At 48.9% G+C, this 17,854-nt stretch overlaps 1 protein-coding gene across 4 annotated transcripts; it reads left to right on the forward strand.

Moving 5' to 3' along the window:
- The first annotated feature begins 9,737 nt into the window (after positions 1–9,737).
- Tmem150b (transmembrane protein 150B) lies at positions 9,738–17,847 on the forward strand. 4 transcript variants are annotated; one of them, XM_037202136.1, is made up of 7 exons: positions 9,738–9,861; positions 10,081–10,534; positions 10,764–10,823; positions 10,914–10,981; positions 11,260–11,387; positions 13,992–14,175; positions 17,501–17,847. In XM_037202136.1, exons 2-7 carry the CDS (start codon positions 10,467–10,469, stop codon positions 17,707–17,709), a joined length of 717 nt encoding a protein of 238 aa, XP_037058031.1. In that variant the 5' UTR covers positions 9,738–9,861; positions 10,081–10,466; the 3' UTR covers positions 17,710–17,847. The 4 variants fall into 4 exon arrangements, with proteins under 4 accessions (XP_037058031.1, XP_037058032.1, XP_037058033.1 ...); XM_037202137.1 differs by having other exon boundaries at positions 10,357–10,534; XM_037202138.1 differs by having other exon boundaries at positions 10,383–10,534.
- Positions 17,848–17,854: the final 7 nt, after the last annotated feature.

The following is a 17,854-nucleotide window of genomic DNA, read 5'->3' on the forward strand; positions in this document are numbered from 1 at the left end:
TCAAGGTACCATGCAGCCTGGGCTGCCTTCCAATACTCTACAGCTTACAGCTGAGAATAACATCAGTGGTCCTGCCCCCTCTCAAGGGCTAGGATCACAGCCCCAGGCACCCTACTCCGTTTGTGAGGGTTGGGGTCGGAGCCCACAGGGCGTTGTACATGCTAGGCAAGCTCTCTACCAACTGAGCGACACCCCAGCCCTGTCCAAGCCTTTGGTTTATTTACTCAGTTATTTATTTATTTACTCATTTATTTACTCATTTATTTTGTGTGTGTGTGTGTGTGTGTGTGTGTGTGTGTGTGTGTGTGTGTGTGTGTATGCCAATATAGATGCCAGAGAACATCCTTCTCAGTGGTACTCCTCAAAAGACATATATCCTATTTAAAAATTTTTTTTTGTTCCTTTTGTTTTTTTCAAGACAGGTTTTCTCTGTCTAACAGCCCTGGCTGTTCTGGAACTCACTCTGTAGACCAGGCCGGCCTCAGACTCACAGAGATCCACTTGCCTTTGCCTCCCCAGTGCTGGGATTAAATGAGTGCGTCACTACCGCCAGGCTGATTATATATATATATATTTGTGTGTGTGTGTGCACAAGTGTTTAGAACACATACAGAGGAGTGTGTCAGCTGTTGTGTAGGTACAGGAAACCCAGGTTCTCTGCAAGAGCAGCAAGTGCTCTTAACTTCTGGGCCATCTCTCCAGCCTTATTTATTTTTTAACATGGGCACAGGAGATCAAACTCAGGCCTTCATGTTGGGGAAAAAGTTACTTTACCAACTGAGCCTCATACTCCCAAGGGCCAGAAGCAGAAAGGGAGGGGAGAAGATGCTGTAATGAGCCAGAAGACGGACTGGAAAGTGGGGGGAGGGAGGGAGAGGGAGGGAGGGAGGGAGGGAGGGAGGGAGAGGTCACTAGACTCACAGAGCTAGCAGGCAATGAACGATAGTGAGGAGCATTTGTAACCTGAGCATTCTGAAGAGAAGAAATTCATTGTCATCTTTAGCACATAGGGAACTGAGACCAGACAGCGCTGTGCAAGTCTCCCATCTCAGCAAGGTTCAGTGGGTAAAGGTGCTTGCCACTGAGTCCCACAACCCGGCTCAGGCTCTGGAACCCACATGATAGAAGAAAACTGACTCCTGATCATCTCAGGTACAACGGGTTATGCACACCAACACACACATACACACACAGACGCACACACACACACACACATAGACACACACAGAGTACACACACAGACACACACACAGACACACACAGAAGCACACAAGCACAGACACACAGACATACACACACACAGAGAGGCACACACACACAGACACACAGACACACACAGAAGCACACAAGCACAGACACACATAGACATACACACACACACACAGAGGCACACACAAAGACACAGACACACAAACACACAGAGAGGAATACACACACACACACAGAGACACACAGACACACACATACAGACACACAATAAAAACATCATAATTTTTAAAATGTCAGGAAGTGGCCGGGCAGCGGTGGTGGTGCATGCCTTTAATCCCAGCACTCAGGAGGCAGAGCCAGGTGGATCTCTGTGAGTTCGAGGCCAGACTGGTCTATAGAGAGAGTTCTCGGACAGGCTCCAAAGCTACACAGAGAAACCCTGTCTTGAAAACAAAAAACAAAACAAAACAAAACAAGTCAGCAAGTGGACTATGTCTGGAGCTTCTGGGAAGGAACCAAACAAACGAAGACTGGACCTCAGCTTAATGAGACCTTCTTGAAGCTGCAGATTCCAATCTGTGTTATCAGTGGTCTTCCCTGCCGTAACCACAGTCAGCCCCTCCTACTATTTTTGCATTAGAGATGATATCTGAACTCAAACCTGCCAGAGCTGAAATCTTAAGTTTTCGGGGGGTCATAGTCTTTTTCTCTTTCAGTGTTAGGACAGGCCCCGGGGCCTTGGGCCAGGCGAACGCTCTACCACTCACTACAACCCCTGCCTGCCGCAATCTCTTGAATCTGTGCAATTTGGGATGATTCCAGGTATTCTGTCCTCGGGCTCACTGGGCTGTGTGGATGTGTGTGAGTCATATAGACATGAGTCAAGAGCATCCCCTGTGTGTAGTGCATGCCGGCAGCCCCAGCCACCGGGAGGATGAGGCAGGAAGATGGACACAAGTGTGGGGCCAGCCTGGGCACACGGAAAGAGCCTGAACAGAGAGGCACGGAGAGAGAAACACAGACACTACGGGCATTTTCATGGTTCTCTCCTCTCTCTCCCCTCCCTTCCTTTCCCGTCTCCCTCCATTTCTTTGAGACAGGGCCTCATGGATGGACTCAAATTCCCTTGAACTTCAGCTCCTCCTGCCCCACCTCCCCAGGTGGGCAATATCACTTGTGGTTAAAGTGGTGTTGCCGGTAGAAACCAGGGCTTTGTGAATTCTAGGCACACTCTCCCAACTGAACTACGTCCTCAGCACTGTTTATTATTTGCAACTGTTTTTCAGAGACAGGGTTTTTCTGTGTAGTCTTGGTTGTTCCAGAACTCGCTTGGTAGACCAGGTTGGTCTTGAACTCACAGAGATCCACCTGCCTCTGCCTCCCTAGTGCTGGGATTAAAGGTGTGTGCTCCCACCGCTTGACATAATTTTGTTTTTTTGAGACAGAGTCTCACTACTGAGCTCTGACAGGCCTGGAACTTCCTGCATACACTGAGCTAGCCTTAACCTTGAAGCAATCCTCTTGCCTCTGCTTCCCAAGAGCTGGGGCTGGGCTGGCAGGCATGCATCAACATAGCCACCACTCACTGTGTGTGTGTTGTGTGTGTGTGTGTGTGTGTGTGTCTGTCTGTCTGTCTGTCTGTATCTCTCTGTGTATATGTGTGTGTGTCTCTCTGTGTGTGTGAGTGTGTCTGTGTCTGTCTTTCTGTGTGTGTGTATGAGTATGTGTCTGTGTCTGTCTTTCTGTGTGTGTATGTGTCTGTGTCTGTCTTTCTCTGTGTGTGTCTATCTGTCTGTCTGTCTGTGTGTCTCTGTGTGTCTGTGTCTCTCTGTGTGCGAGTATGTGTGTGTGTCTGTCTTTCTCTGTGTGTGTCTGTCTGTCTCTGTGTATCTGTGTGTGTGTGTGTGTGTGAATGTGTGAGTACGTGTCTGTGTCTGTATTTCTGTGTGTGTCTCTGTATGTGTGTGTGTGTCTGTCTGTCTGTCTCTGTATGTATGTGTGTGTCTGTCTGTGTCTCTGTGTGTGTGTGTGTGTCTGTTTGTGTGTTTCAGTATGTGTGTGTGTTGTCTATCTGTGTCTCTCTGTGGGTCTGTTTGTGTCTCTCTGTGTGAGTATGTGTCTGTGTCTGGGTGTGTCTGGGTGTGTGTGAGGGTGTCATTCTCTTTCTTGGATCTTACTATGTAGCCCTGGCTGGTCTGGAACTCACTGCCTAGACCAGGCTGGCCTCAGATTCACAAAGATCCACCTGCCTCTGCCTCCTGAGTGCTGAGAAAAAGGCGTGTGTCACCACACCCAGGCTTTATTTGTTTCCTGATACTCAGTATTTTTTCATCTGAGTCTTCCTGGTTCAAAGACCTCCCGAGATTTCCCAGTACCCCAGGGAACCATCCCAAGCCTTTGTGGCATCCTAGACCTTTGGGTTTTACTCTGTTTTCTACTGACTGCTCCCTCTGAGCTTACAGAGGCATTGCATTTCCACAGGCCAGAAGGTTTGGGGATGGCCCCGACTCTGCAGAGGCCTTCTCTTACTCTGCAAATCCTCACACATCCTCTTTCTCAGTGCGGTTGGTGAGGCTTCCCTGTGAGCTTCCCCCCTCTCCTCTTGTGGGGGACCACTGTGCCCATTATTACAACTTGGTTACTCCCCCTCCCCTCCGTGAATTTATGTGTTCTTGTTTTGGGGGAGGTGCATTTCTGTGTGCTAGAGTGTACGCCTGCATATGCGCATATATGTGGAAGCCAGAGGACAACGTCCGGTGTCCTTTCTCAGGCACCACCCACCTTGAATTTTGATATGGGGTCTGTAACCAGCCTAGAACTCATGACTATGCTGGCTGGCCAGTGAGCCTCATCAGCTCTCCGGCACTGGGGTTACTGACAAGCCACCATGGCCAGTTTTTACTTTATTTTATTATTATTTTAATTACATTTATGGGCCAGCCGTGGTGGGACACAGCTTTAGTTCCAGCGCTAGGGAGGCAGAGCCGGGTGGATCTCTGTGAGTTCGAGGGCAGCCTGGTCTACAGAGTGAGTTCTAGGCCGGAGAGGGCTATGCAGAGAGATCCTGTCTCAGAAAACAAACAAAATTAAATATGAATTTTTAAAAAATTCATGTGTCCGTGTAAGTGTGCAACTCCAGCACACGTAGGACCCGTCAGAGATGAAACAGTGCGTCAGTCCTCGCCTTCTGTCATGTGAGTCCCAGAGATCTAACCCAGGTTGTCAGGTTTGGTGACAGCGTCCTTGCATGGCGAACCATCCCTCCAACATCCTCCAGCTCTCTCCCGCCCCCGGCCCCGCCCCGCCCCGCCCCCGGCCCCGCCCCCGGCCCCGGCCCTGCATGGAGTCTTCCATCAAACTTCCATCCTCAGGTTTACGTGACAATGACTTTTACCTACTGAGGTAGGTTTCAAGGATCAAACACAGATAGCCAGGCCTGTTCCGCAAATGCATTCACTCCTCAGCCCATCTCTCAGCCCCTCAGTATTGCCTTTTTTCGGAGCTGAGGACCAAACCCAGGGCCTTGCGCTTGCTACCACTGAGCTAAATCCCCAACCCAAATATATATATATATGATAGCCTCATGGAGCCCAGGCTGGCTTTGAACCATAAGGATGAACTCAGATCTCTGAAACTCCTGATTCTGTCTCCACAGTGCTGAGACAGCAGGTGTCTCTGGTCCCAAATACCTATGCTAGCTACCTTGGTTTCTCTTACGTTCTTCCTCTTAGGGAAGGGACCCTGTTGTATTAGTGGTTGCCTTCCAGATGAAACATTCCTTCCAGGAGGGAGAGAGAAGACTCACGAGACTTGGGAGGTCAACACAGTTCACATGCCTGGGAAAGAGGAAAGGCTTTTCCTTAGGAAAAATCTCACACAACAAAGCCTAAAGTCCTAGTGCCCAAACACTGGACATCCAGCAGAATTTAAGGTCTAGGACCAAAGAGATGGGGTCAGTGGAACATTACACAGCCCTAGAAAGGATGCTGTGTGTGTCTCAGTCTGTGTTCTGCTGCTGCAAACAGGAGACCACAGACTGGGTAAGTCACCAAAGAGAGCCTGTGAGGCCCAGAAGCTACATCTGGTGTTGGCCTTCTTGCTGACCAAGTCCAGAGATGGTGCTAGCATTAGATGTTGGGAAGACAGGAGACTCCTTAGAGACTCAGCTAAATTAGTCTACAAGTAAGACAATCCACTAACCCAATGAGTGATTAATTGTCTTTCTTTTTTTAATTTTCCTTTAAAACATTCTAAAATAATTTTTATAATATATATATTATATATAACATATATATATATATGATTTTTGGAGACAGGATTTCTCTGTATAACAACCCTGGCTGTCCTGGAACTCACTCTGTAGACCAGGCTGGCCTCGAACTCACAAAGATCTGCCTGCCTCTGCCTCCGGGTGCTGGGATTAAAGGCATGTGCCGCCACCGCTTGGCCTTTCTCTCTTTAAACAACAACAACAACAACAACAACAAAAACCTCAAAGCATGAAAATCAAAACAAACATACTTAAAAAAAGAAAGAAAAGGCTGGATGGTGGTGGTGCATGCCTTTAACCCCAGCACTGGGAAGGCAGAGGCAGGCAGATCTCTAAGTTCAAGGCCAGCCTGGTCTACAGAGTGAATTCCAGGACAGCCAGGGCTACACAGAGAAACCCTGTCTTTAAAAAAAAGAAAAGAAGTACCCAAAACAAACACACACACATAGAAAAAGCACGGAGTCCATTTTGTTTTGGTCAACTCTTCATGGGAGTGTGGTTGATGTACCCATGACACTCCATCGGAGAAAACTGATTTTGCCTTTCTCAGCAGATATCAATTGCAAATAGCTTCTTGGTTAGTCACGAAACTTTGTGTCTGCTTCCTTTTCTAAGTTCTGGAATTCTGGTGTGGTTATCTACTAAATTAATAAAAAAAAAAATGGGCTGGGGTAGTGGCCCAAGTCTTTAATCCCAGCATTGAGGAGGTAGAAGCAGGTGGATCTCTGTGAGTTCCAGGCCAGCCTGGTCTATGTACACGGTAAATTTCAGGAAAGCCAGAGCTACACAGAGGCCCTGTCTCAAAAACAAACAAACAAACAAACAAAATAAACAAAATTTTTAAAAAGATTGTTATTGTGTGCATTCCTGGTGGAGAACGTATGCCATAGTGTGTGTGTGTGTGTGTATGTGTATGTGTGTGTGTGTAGGTGTGTATATGTGTGTATGTGTGTATAATTGTGTGTGTATGTGTGTGTATGTGTGTATATGTGTGTATATGTGTGTGTGCAGGTGTGTGTGTGTGTGCAGGTGTGTGTGTGTGTGCAGGTGTGTGTGTGTGTGTGTGGATGTGGATGTGTGTGTAGGTGTGTATATGTTATGTGTGTGTATAATTGTGTGTGTATGTGTGTGTGTATATACGTGTGTGTATGTGTATATATGTGTGTATATGTGTGTATATGTGTGTGTATGTGTGTATATGTGTGTGTGCAGGTGTGTGTGTGTGTGTGTGTGTGTGTGTGTGTGTGTGTGTGTGTGTATGCCTAGAGGTCAGAGGACAACTTTGTGGTGTGAGTTTTCTCCTTTCACCTTCACACGGGTTCCAGGAATAGAACTCTGGTTGCCAGGCTGCCATGCCAGGTGTCTTTACCCAGTGAACCATCTTATCAACACGAATCGATCCTTTCATAGAAGCAGAGCTCCAATCAGCTTTTACCACCGTGGAGAACTGACCCAGATCCTTGCACAGACTAGCAAATTGCTCTACCTACCCCTGAGTCACATCCTCAGCTCCCCTCATAACAGCTCGTGACAAGGACATGGACCTCAAGAACAAATATCAGGTTGGACATGAGGGCACACACCATCAATCCCAGCACTCGGGAAGCAGAGGCAGGTGGATCGCCGTGAGTTTGAGGCCAGCCTGGTCTACAGAGTGAGTTCCAGGACAGCCAGGGTTTTGTAGAGACTTTGTCCTTTAAAAAAAAAAAAAAAAGTATGAAAAGGTAGACTTTCTGGGGCATACTCACCATCTCAGCAGTTGGGAACTTGGGAAGCAGAGGGAGGAGGATCAGGAGTTCAAGGTCATCCTCCATTATATAGCCAGTTTTGGGCCAGTTTGGAGTAGGTGAGACTGTACCTAAATATGCAAACAAAACCAGAAACATAATCTAGGGGTGTAAAGAGGGCTCAGAAGTTAAGAGCCCTGGCTGCTCTTCCAGAAGATCTGAGTTTGGTTCTCAGCATCCATGTCAGGTTACTCACAACCAGCTGTAATTCCAGGTCCAGGGCATCTGACATCTTTTTCTGCCTCCAAGGGATTGAGTCTACATTAGGTGACTTCTATCCAAATTAGAAAGAGAGGAAAGAAGCCGAGTGGGCTGGCTCAGCAGATAAAGGTGCCTGCCATAATGCCTGAGGACGTGAGTTCAGTCCCTGGGATCCACATGGTAGGAGAGGACTGACTTCTACGAGACGTCACCCCATGACCTATACTTATGTGCCACTGTACACATGTGCGCCCCCCTCCCCCCCAAATTAAGCAGCTGGTTGTCACCACACACATTTAATGTCAGCAGAGGCAGGTGGATTGCTATGAATTTTGGTCCACCCAGGTATACATGGCAAGGTTCCAGGCTATCCAGGGTTGCATGGTGAGACCCCACCTTTAAAAAAAAAGTGAATAAATGTAATTTTTATGATTTATTTTTATTTCATATGCATTGGTGTTTTGCCTATATGTTTGCCTGTATGAGGGCATCAGATCCCCTGGAACTGGAGTTACAGACAGTTGTGAGCTGCTATGTGGGTTCTGAAAATTAAACCGGGGTCCCGTGGGAGAGCAGCTAGTGTTCTTAACCACTGAGCCATCTCTCCAGCCCCAGATACATGTAATTAAAAAAAAAAAAAAAAAAAAAAGAAATGGGATGTTAGGGCTACAGCTCCGTTGGTAAAGTAATGGGCTAGCGCACATGAAGCCCTGCGCTCCATCACCAGCCCTGAACGCACTAGGCATAGTGGTGTACACTTGTAATCCCAGCACTCTGGAACTGGAGGCTAGCAAATCAAGAGTTCATGGTCATCCTCAGCTTCATGGTGAGTTTGAGGCCAGCCTGAGCTACATGAGACTCTGTCTCCAAAAAAAAAAAAAAAAAAAAAAAGAAAAGAAAAGATAGGCAGTGGTGGTGGCGCACACCTTTAATCCCAGCACTGGGAGGCAGAGGTGGGTGGATCTCTGTGAGTTTGAGGCCAATCAGGTCTACAAAGTGAGTTCCAGGACAGCCAGGGTTACACATAGAAACCCACTCTGGAAAAAACAAACAATCAAAACAAAAAGAAAAAAAAAGAGGAAGAAAAAGAAAGGAAGGAAGAAAAAAGAAAAAAAGAAAGCAAGAGAAGGGTTGCTGAGGGAGGGAGGGAATAGGATCCAGTCTCTTGATTCCTCAGAGAAAGGTGGAGATATGACCCAAACATGAGGGCACCAAAGAGGGGACAGACCTGAGAAGGAAAATGGCAGTCGGCTTTTTATTATCATCGTTAGCCATTGCTTTTATTTATTTATTTATTTTGCATGTGCCGTGACGTGAGTGAGGGGTTCAGAGGACAACTTGTAGGCGTCAGGACACACAGTGCCACATGTGTCCCAGAGACTGGGCTCAGGACTCAAGTCCTACTTCAGACTTGGCAGCAGGTATTACCACCTCATTGACCATTTATTATTATTATTATTATTATTATTATTATTATTTTGGTTTTTTCGAGACAGGGTTTCTCTGGGTAGCTTTTGGTGCCTGTCCTGGATCTTGCTCTGTAGCCCAGGCTGGCCTCGAATTCATAGAGATCCGCCTGCCTCTGCCTCCCGAGTGCTGGGGGGGCGGGGGAGATTAAAAATAAATTAAAGGCCGTGTCGCGCCTCCACCACTACCACTGGCTCAACCACAGAATCCGCCTGCCTCGGAGGCGTGCCCACCAGCCGTTTATTATTTTTATCGTTACCATTATTTCTGCGCTGTGTGTGTGGCCCTGTACTGCCTTGTGAGTGCCTGCATGCAAGCAGAAGGCAGAGGAGATGGCGCGAGTCTTTACCCTCTTCTTTTTTCCCTCCAGGGTTTGTTTATTGGAAGGGAAGCTTGCCATCCTTCAGGCGAGGCTGGTTCTTGGGATCTGTTTGTCTGACTGTCAATCAAACAGTTATGGGAACAAGCAGCCATACCTGTGTGGTATGCTTGTATAACAAGTGCTTTTTATCCACCAAGCCATCTCTCCGGGCCTTAATTCCGGGCACTAGGAAGGCTGAGGCAGGAGGATTTGCTTTTGAGGCTGGCCTCCTCGATGTAATAAGATCTTATCTCAGAAAATAAAGAAATAAAGAATAAGTGGCTGCTGGCAGGGGCAGGGGTTTCCCACCCACACCCTGCCTGCTTTGGGGAACTCTGATCAAACACAAAAAGAAAGGATGAGGAGAGGATGTGGGGCGGGGTCATCAAGAACCCACATCAAGCCACCCAAACAAACCGACTGCACCCAGAAAGCAGAAACCCATAACCAACAACCCGCCTGGTGGTACAGGACCGTACTTCCGGCTACCCTGGAGACTGCCGGTCACAAATTCAAGTCAGCCTGGGCTATGGCAGAATCCAAAACTAAGAAGCCTGAATTTGCAGGTAGGTAAGGTGCATGCATTCTGGGAGGCTGTATCTAGCTTGTCGGAGGATAAAGTGCTGGGGGATTCCGACGTTGAACCCACATAGCCATGGGAAGGAAGTTAGGGGCTCCCTGAAGCTGAGGTGATGCTTTTACGCATCTGAGACAGGAAGTGGTAGTTTGGGTGTCTTACAGAAAGTAACTGATTAGACCCAAGGCCATATCTCATATACACTCAGCCCGGACTTTGCCTCTATGGTTATGTGGAAGCTTGCCTTCCTGGCCACACCTGGAGTCGAAGCCCGTTTTTCCGGATACTGTCACCCAGATCTAAACGAACCGAGAAAGTTAGGAGAACTCGAGGGGACTTGGAGAGGTGAGGGTCCTAGGGGAACCCAGAGACCGGGAGGTGGAGGTGAAGGAGAAGAACCAAGAAGACAGACAAACATCAGTTGATTGAAGGTGAGAAAGATAGGGAATAGTGCCCTGAGCAAAGGCTGGTCTGCCTCAACCAGTCTTCCAGCAAGTGTGGCCACAAAAGCAGGTGTCTTCGACCCCATATATCTGAGGACTGCTCCCTGACCTGGGAGACCCAGCCTCTCCACTTCTACTACAAGAGCCCAGCATGTGGAACTACATGTACTTGCTGCCAGTCTTCCTAGTTCTGTGGGCTACGGCTGGCATCTGGATTGTGTAAGTAGCAGAGGCCCAAAGGATGCTTTGGTCAGAGGGAGAAGAAGGGTTGGACGCAGGGCTGGATTCCTGGGTCTGGGGGAGGACAGCTGGGTGTTGGACGCCTGCTTGTGACGCAGGATGGGGCCAGAAGTCCATGAACACAGCGAAGTGTTTTGTTTGGCGAGAAGGGAAAGTTATCATCCTTAAGAGTCTCTTACTGACACTTCCTGTATCTCTCCCATCTCAGCTTTGCAATTGCGGTGGCTAACGGGACTGTGGACCTCCGGAAAGGCTTCCCCTTTATCAGGTTCTTGTGGCTGAGGGGGGTGATGGGGGGAGGAAAACTGAGGGTCTTACCTCGGAGGAGCCAAAGGATGACCCTGTTCATCTTTTGCAGTAAATGTGGGTCTTACGCTCCCCAGAGCTGCATTTTCGGCCAAGTCCTCAATATAGGAGCTGCTCTAGGTAAGTATTTCCAGACCTTTTACTGCCAGCCCAAAGCTGCCCAAAGAGTCCCTAGCTCCTCCTTCCCCAGATAGGGGCAACTAGCCCCTCTTCCCCGACAGCCGGGACTCCACACCCCAGCCCTCCTCCCTCAGACCCAGGAATCCAGACCCCAAAGCCCTGCGCTTCCAAATCCCTTCTTCCATTATGCTACCCTTATCTCCGATCCCACCTTTTCCCTATTTCAAGTCCTCCCCTTCATCTGGGAACCCTGTGGTGAGTCTGACTCTCGTTCCTAGCTATTTGGATCTGCATTGTGCGTTATCATCAACTCCGGGACTGGGGAGTCAAAACGTGGCAGAACCAGTTGATTCTGTGGACCGGGCTCCTCTGTGCCCTGGGAACCTCCATAGTAGGCAATTTCCAGGTGAGATGCGCTGGGGAGTGAACCCGGGGGTGGTCAGCCTCCAGAAACCGGACTACAATTCCCTATGTTTCCCGCGGCTTCTAGCGGCTCTTTCTGTGGACTTGGCTCGCAAGGCTTTCTGGGACTTGTAGTTCTCGTTCCTCTTGGACCGCGCTAGCGCATAGAGGACTTTGTAGAGTGAGCAGCCTGTGCTAAGGTGTGTACTCAGAACCTCGCAGAACCCTCCTCTGAGGTTGGGAGAATTTTATTGCAGCCACCATTCTCCGTTTCAATAAATCATAAAATTATTGCGATCGGTACAAAGGTTGAGTCTTCTCTCTATACAGAATCTCCACAGAATTCTATTCAGTCCCTTTGGCTGCACCCTAAAGAGCCAGCAGCTTGTCTGTGGGTGGTCAGAAATGAACAGAGATTCATGGACTCTAGTTCCGGCATTCATGCGGCTCTACAGATAATTGTAGAGTGAATAAGTGGACAAAGGCTAGGAAAAATCTCACTGGTTTTATTTTGTTACTGTGTTTTATGTCCTGTCTCTGATGTTCTGCTCCTGACTGAAAGCAGGTGAGGCGCAGGGTGGGCGAGACCTGGTCATGGCTTAACAATTTATTTGCTTGCTCTATGTTCCTCAATCTAAAGAACACTTTTTTTTGGGGGGGGGGTGGGGGGCTCTCAAGTAGCCCAGGCCAGTCTGGAACTCAGTATGTATTGGAGGATGGCTTTGCGTTCTTCCAGATCCTCCTGCCTCCGCCTCATGAGTTCTGGGACGGCAGGTGGGCCCCACTCCTGTTTTATGGGCACTGGGAACCACGCCCAGGCAAGCACTCTGTGGACTGAGCTGCCGTCTCAGCCCCTATTCCATTTGGTTACCTTTCTAGGGCACTTCCTAGGCCTCTCTCTCCAGTTTTCTCCCCCTCAATGACTTATTATTTGAGACAATCTGATTATTATTTATCTGCGCTGACCTTGAGTTTGCATTCTTCTTGTTTCAGCATCCACAGTGTGAGGATTTCATGAATTTTTTTGGGGGTGGGGTGGGGGTTGAGACAGATTTCTCTGTGTAGCTTTGGAGCCTGTCCTGGAACTCGCTCTGTAGCCCAGGCTGGCCTCAAACTCACAGAGATCCGCCTGCCTCTGCCTCCCAAGCGCTGGGACTAAAGGCATGCGCCACCACTACCACCACCACCACCACCACTGCCCGGCCTTTTCATGAATTTTTTTTGTTTGGTTCTTTGAAACAGGGTCTGTCTCTAGTTCAGGCAGTCCTGGAACTTACTATGTAGCCAAGATTACATGTGTGTGCCATCACATCTGGCCTTATTATTTAAAAAAATGCATACATTTTTAACATGTGTTTCTGTAAGTCACAAACCATTATCACATTTATGAAATTTTCACCTGCCAAGTACCAAAATTTCAGAGTCATCCCGACGGTTCAGCATGTGAAAGTGCCTGCCAAGCCTGATAAGCTGAGTTCGATCCTCAGGACTCACATAATAGGAGAGAACTAACCCCTGGGCCTTGTTCTCTGACCTCCACACACGCTCCATGTTGTGACACCCCACAAAATAAGTGCAATAATTTTTTTGTTTTGTTTTGTTTTTTTTTAAGACAGGATTTCTCTGGGTATCCCTGGCTGTCCTAGAACTCGCTATGTAGAGCAGGCTGGCCTTGAACCTGGAGAGGAGAGCCACTTCTCTGTGCCTCCAATAATTTTTTTTAATCTAAATTTTGCTGGGTGTGGTTGTACAAACCGGTTATCCTAGCACTTGGGAGGTAGAGGAAGGAGGATCAGGAGTTCTAGGTCATATAAATCAAGTTCAAGGACAACTTGGGCTCTGTGAGACCCTGTCTTTGGTGGTGGTGGGGGCTGTAGCTCAGTAGTAGAGTGATTTGTCTTGATACATGAAGTCCTAGGTTCAATCCAGGAGTAGGGATGAAGAGGTAGAAAAAGATCCTGTCTCAAAAAAACGAAAACTAATAAACAAAAAAAATTTCCCTTTAGGGTATGTTTCCCTCTCCACACTTCGGGGAATTCAAGATTTATTGTACTCACGTTTCCTGAACGGCTACTTTGTGGGATGTGCTATTGTTGGTATTAAGGGTTGAGGACCTGGCAGTGGATTTAAATTTAAACGGCTTGGTGATTGAGAACACTTGTTGCTCCTCTGGAGGGCCCAAACTTGGTTCCAAGCACTCATAAGCACTTGTAATTCCAGCTTCAGTGGAACCTGCACCCTCTTTTGGCCTCCAGACAAGGGGCATGCGCATACACACAAATAAAAATGATAAATGCTCTGTGGAGCTGACAAAGGCCAAGGTACCTAGTCTGATGGTTGGTGAGAGGGGGGCAGGTTCTATCTGTGTGTGGGAGTGGGTGGGTGGGAAGTACTTGCCTGCCGCAGCATGTAGGTGGAGGCCAGAGGACATCTTTTAGGAGTTACTTCTTTTCTTCCTCTGCAGGTCCCTGAAAGCATTTACCAGCTCAGCCACCTCAGCAGCCCTGGGTTTTGCATTTTCCGTTACATCCGTTGGACTGGTTCAAAGTCTACTTCCTATCATTCCCCTCTGCCATAATTTTATTTCAATTCTCCTCCCTTCCCCCAGGAGACTAACCAGAAGGCCACACACCTGGTAGGGGCCTTTCTGGCCTTCATCCTGGGCAACCTGTACTTCTGGCTACAATTCTTTCTGTCCTGGTGGATGAAGGGCCTGCCCCAACCCGGGCCTCGCTGGATTAGGTGTCTACGCCAGAGCATCTGCGTCCTCTCCACCATCCTCATCGTGGCCAGTATCCTTTCCCGGGGCTGAGGACTGGTCAAAGGCTGCTTTTCTCTGGGGTTGTTCCCTCTGCCTTTTGCTGTGTGCCGTAGTGGGGATCCCTTCATGTCTTTGGGCCTTAGTGTCCATTCAGGATCACAGCTCTGGAGTGGAAAGTGGAAAACAAAGCCTATAATCCTAATACTGGGAGGGAGGCTTATGAGTTCAAGGCCAGCTTGGGCGATGTAGTAGGACTTTGTCTCAAAAGCAAAACAAGTGACTTTGAGGTCAGATTGGTTGCTCAGGAACCTCACTTTCTCCGAGGATTATGTAGAGGAATCTACTGGTTTCTTCTATCCCTGAAGTGCCTCAGTTTCCTCTCTTATCAAGTGCAGCTAAGGCTGAGGCAAAAAAGATCACCATGAGCTTGAAGCTGCTAGCCTGGGCTACTTAGTGAGACCCGTGCTAAGGAAAACACAGGCAGTGAACTGATCTCAGTGGTGTGAGGAAGAAGCAGGACTTGTTTGTGAGCTCCATTCCCAGCATGCGCTGTGTGACAAGCCCGCATTCTGTTCATGACTGGCTGCCAGGGGTGTCAGCCAGGCGTGTCAAGCATCTCTCTGGGTGCTGAAGAAGAGCTGCAGCAGGCTCAGACGCGGAAGTCTCTCAGCCAAGGGGAAAATGCTGGCTGGACTCAGGGGCAGGCAGGCTGCAGGCGACTTGTGCGGACCACGAGACCAACCAGAGTGTTCATGTAAGTGACCTGAAGTGGCCGCCACAGGAGGTAGTATTTACCCCTGCCTAAGTAGAAATGCTGCTAACTAGAGCCAGCCAGGGGTGTGTGTGTGTGTGTGTGTGTTGTGTGTGTGTGTATGTGTGTGTATGTGTGTGTGTATGTGTGTGTATATGTGTGTGTATGTGTGTGTGTATGTGTGTGTGTATATGTGTGTGTATATGTGTGTATATGTGTGTATGTGTGTGTGTATGTGTGTGTATGTGTGTGTGTATGTGTGTTCTGCTTGAGTGCATGCATGTGTGTGCGTGAGAGAGAGATGGAGGGAGAGAATACCAGTCCAGCAATGTAGTCTAGGGTGGCCTCAAGGGCACTATGTAGCCGAAGATGACCTAGAACTTTTGATTGTCCTGCCCCTGCCTCATCCATTCCTCCCTCACTCCGATCCTTCTTTTAGATTTACTTCATTTGGAGGGTGTAAGTATTTTGCACCTATATGTACATGCATCGTGTGTAGGTCTAGTGCCCAAAGCGGTCAGAAGGTGGTGTTGGATCCCCTAGAATTGGAGATGTGAATGATTGTGAGCCACCATGTGATTGCTGGTAATCAAACCCAGATCCTCTGCAAGAGCAGCCAATGCTCTTCTTATCCACTGAACCATCTCTCCAGGCCTTGCCTGCCACCCCCCACCCACCCAGACAGGGTTTCTCTGTGTAGCTCTGGCTGTCCTGGAACTCACTCTGTAGACCAGGCTGGCCTCAAACTCACAGAGATCTGCCTGCCTCTGCTCCCCAAGTGCTGGGATTAAAGGGGTGTGCCACCACTGCCCATCCAGAAACTTTCACTTTTAAGAAGCTTTGAAATCCAGGAACGAAGCCAGACTTGGTGAATACTTGTAATGCTAGCAGCAGGAGATCATCTCAAGAAGATAAAAAGATAAAGCTCAGTGGTAGAGAGCTTGCCTAGGGAGGTGCTGGGTTCAATATCTAGTCTCCCTCCAAAAGACTGTATTTTGCAAGCAACTTTAGGAGGATGTTTGGAGGTTAACTTACAGGTGGATGAGAAAAGTACGTCAAAAAGCATGCACAGACGGACAATAGGGCTTAGCAGGTAAAGGCACTTGTCTCCAAGGTCTGAGTTAGATCCCTAGGGCCCTCATGGCGGGAGGAGATGGATTCCCCCGGTTATCCTCTGATCTCCACACAGTGCTCATGCACAAGGAAATTAGTGAAAAGATGTTTAAGTAGATAGAAGACGGCGACTCGGGCTGGACCTTGGAAGGTAAACTGACAGAAAAAGGTTTTGTTTTTCCCCTTTTTTTTTGTTTTTGTTTTGAGATAGGGTCTCACTATGTAGCCCTGGCTGGCCTGGAACTCTATGTAGACCAGGCAGGCCTCAGACTCACAGGGATCAGAGATCCACCTGCCTCTGCATGAAGCAGCACCATCAGCAAAAAAGTTTTGGTTTGTTTTTTTTGTTTTTTGAGACAGGGTTTCTCTGTGTAGTTTTGGTGCCTGTCTTGGATCTCGCTCTGTAGACCAGGCTGGCCTCGAACTCAGAATTCACAGAGATCTGCCTGGCTCTGCCTCCCGAGTACTGGGATTAAAGGTGTATGCCATTGCCGCTGGGCCAAAAGACAGGTTTTTTTTTTTGTTGTTGTTGTTTTGCAAAAAAACAGTTTCAAGGAGTTGAGTGAAACAAGGTAAAGAAGCAAGTGTGCGTGCGTGCGTGCGTGCGTGTGTGTGTGTGTGTGTATGTGTGTATATGTGTGTGTATGTGTGTGTCTATGTGTGTGTGGTGGTAGTGGGTAGAGCAGACAGGACAGGTGACCAGTTAGTCTAGGGATTGGAGAATTCCCAAGTGTCAACTTGGGTCCAAGGGAGGGTGGAGTCCCTTACAAAGAGGAACAGGTTTGGGGCAAGGAGATTCAGTTCCTTTAAGGAGTTAATGTGGAGGAGGCTGTGGGTCACGCAATAGGGAGAAACGTGTAAATAGCCTGAGACTGGCGGGGCCGGGGATATGTTTAAGAAGTTCCTAACCTGGGACTGGTAGAGTAGCTCAGTGGGTGGAATGCTTGCCTAGCATGCAGGAGGCTCTAGGTTCATACCCCAGTACTGAATAAGTAAGTTGTGGTGGCACATGCCCAGAAACCCAGCATTTGGGAAGTGGACCGCAGGCCTGGAATTTCAAGGTCATCTTCAGCTACATCTCAAGTTCAAGGCCAGCCTGGGCTACATGAAGGCCTGTCTCCAAAAAGCCCAAACAAAAGGGGGAAAAAAAACCCAAGCAGCAATACAGCCGGAGGGAGCAGGGACGGTGTTTTTCTTAGGGTTGTGTGGAAAACAACGGGAGAGTCATTCTGGGATCAGGAAGGATCCACGGATTGGAAAGTGGGTGCAGAGCCCTGGTACTCCATTCCCAGTCAGAGTCACACGCGAGGACAGACCAGGAACAGATGGAGAGGGCAGGGTTTGGAGGGCATTGGAGAAAGGATGGGCGTGAGGCAGGTGACCAGTTATGCCAGGACAGGGGAGCCCCTCAGATGGCCTGAAGCGCCACGGCGGCTGAGGTGGGCGTCGGGGCTCCAGCACGTGGCACGTGACCCTTGACACTGCTGTGAAGTGATCATCCTGTACTCCCGACGTATGCGATCCGCCTCCGCCGCCTGCGAGTGGGCCGTGGCCATGCTGCTCTTCGTCCTCTTCGGCTTCTTTGCCGTGGACTTCTCCACCTTGCGTGGCTGCACCCTGCAGCTCGAGCCCCGACTGGACTCCAGCCTCCCGCAGCCTGACGCTGAGTCTCCAAAGACACAGACGTCTCAGGTGCTCTGACTAGGCCCCCGACTGTTGCTGGAGGAAGAAAGAGGGGGCCGGGCCGGCTCACACAAGGATGACCCTGAGGCTGCAGCAGCGGACAGCCAGATGATGGATGCGCGGCCGGGTGGGCTTGCGCTCACCACTCAGAGAGGCAGCATCT

Source organism: Peromyscus leucopus, chromosome 1, assembly GCF_004664715.2.
Source record: "Peromyscus leucopus breed LL Stock chromosome 1, UCI_PerLeu_2.1, whole genome shotgun sequence".
Classification (NCBI taxonomy): domain Eukaryota; kingdom Metazoa; phylum Chordata; class Mammalia; order Rodentia; family Cricetidae; genus Peromyscus; species Peromyscus leucopus.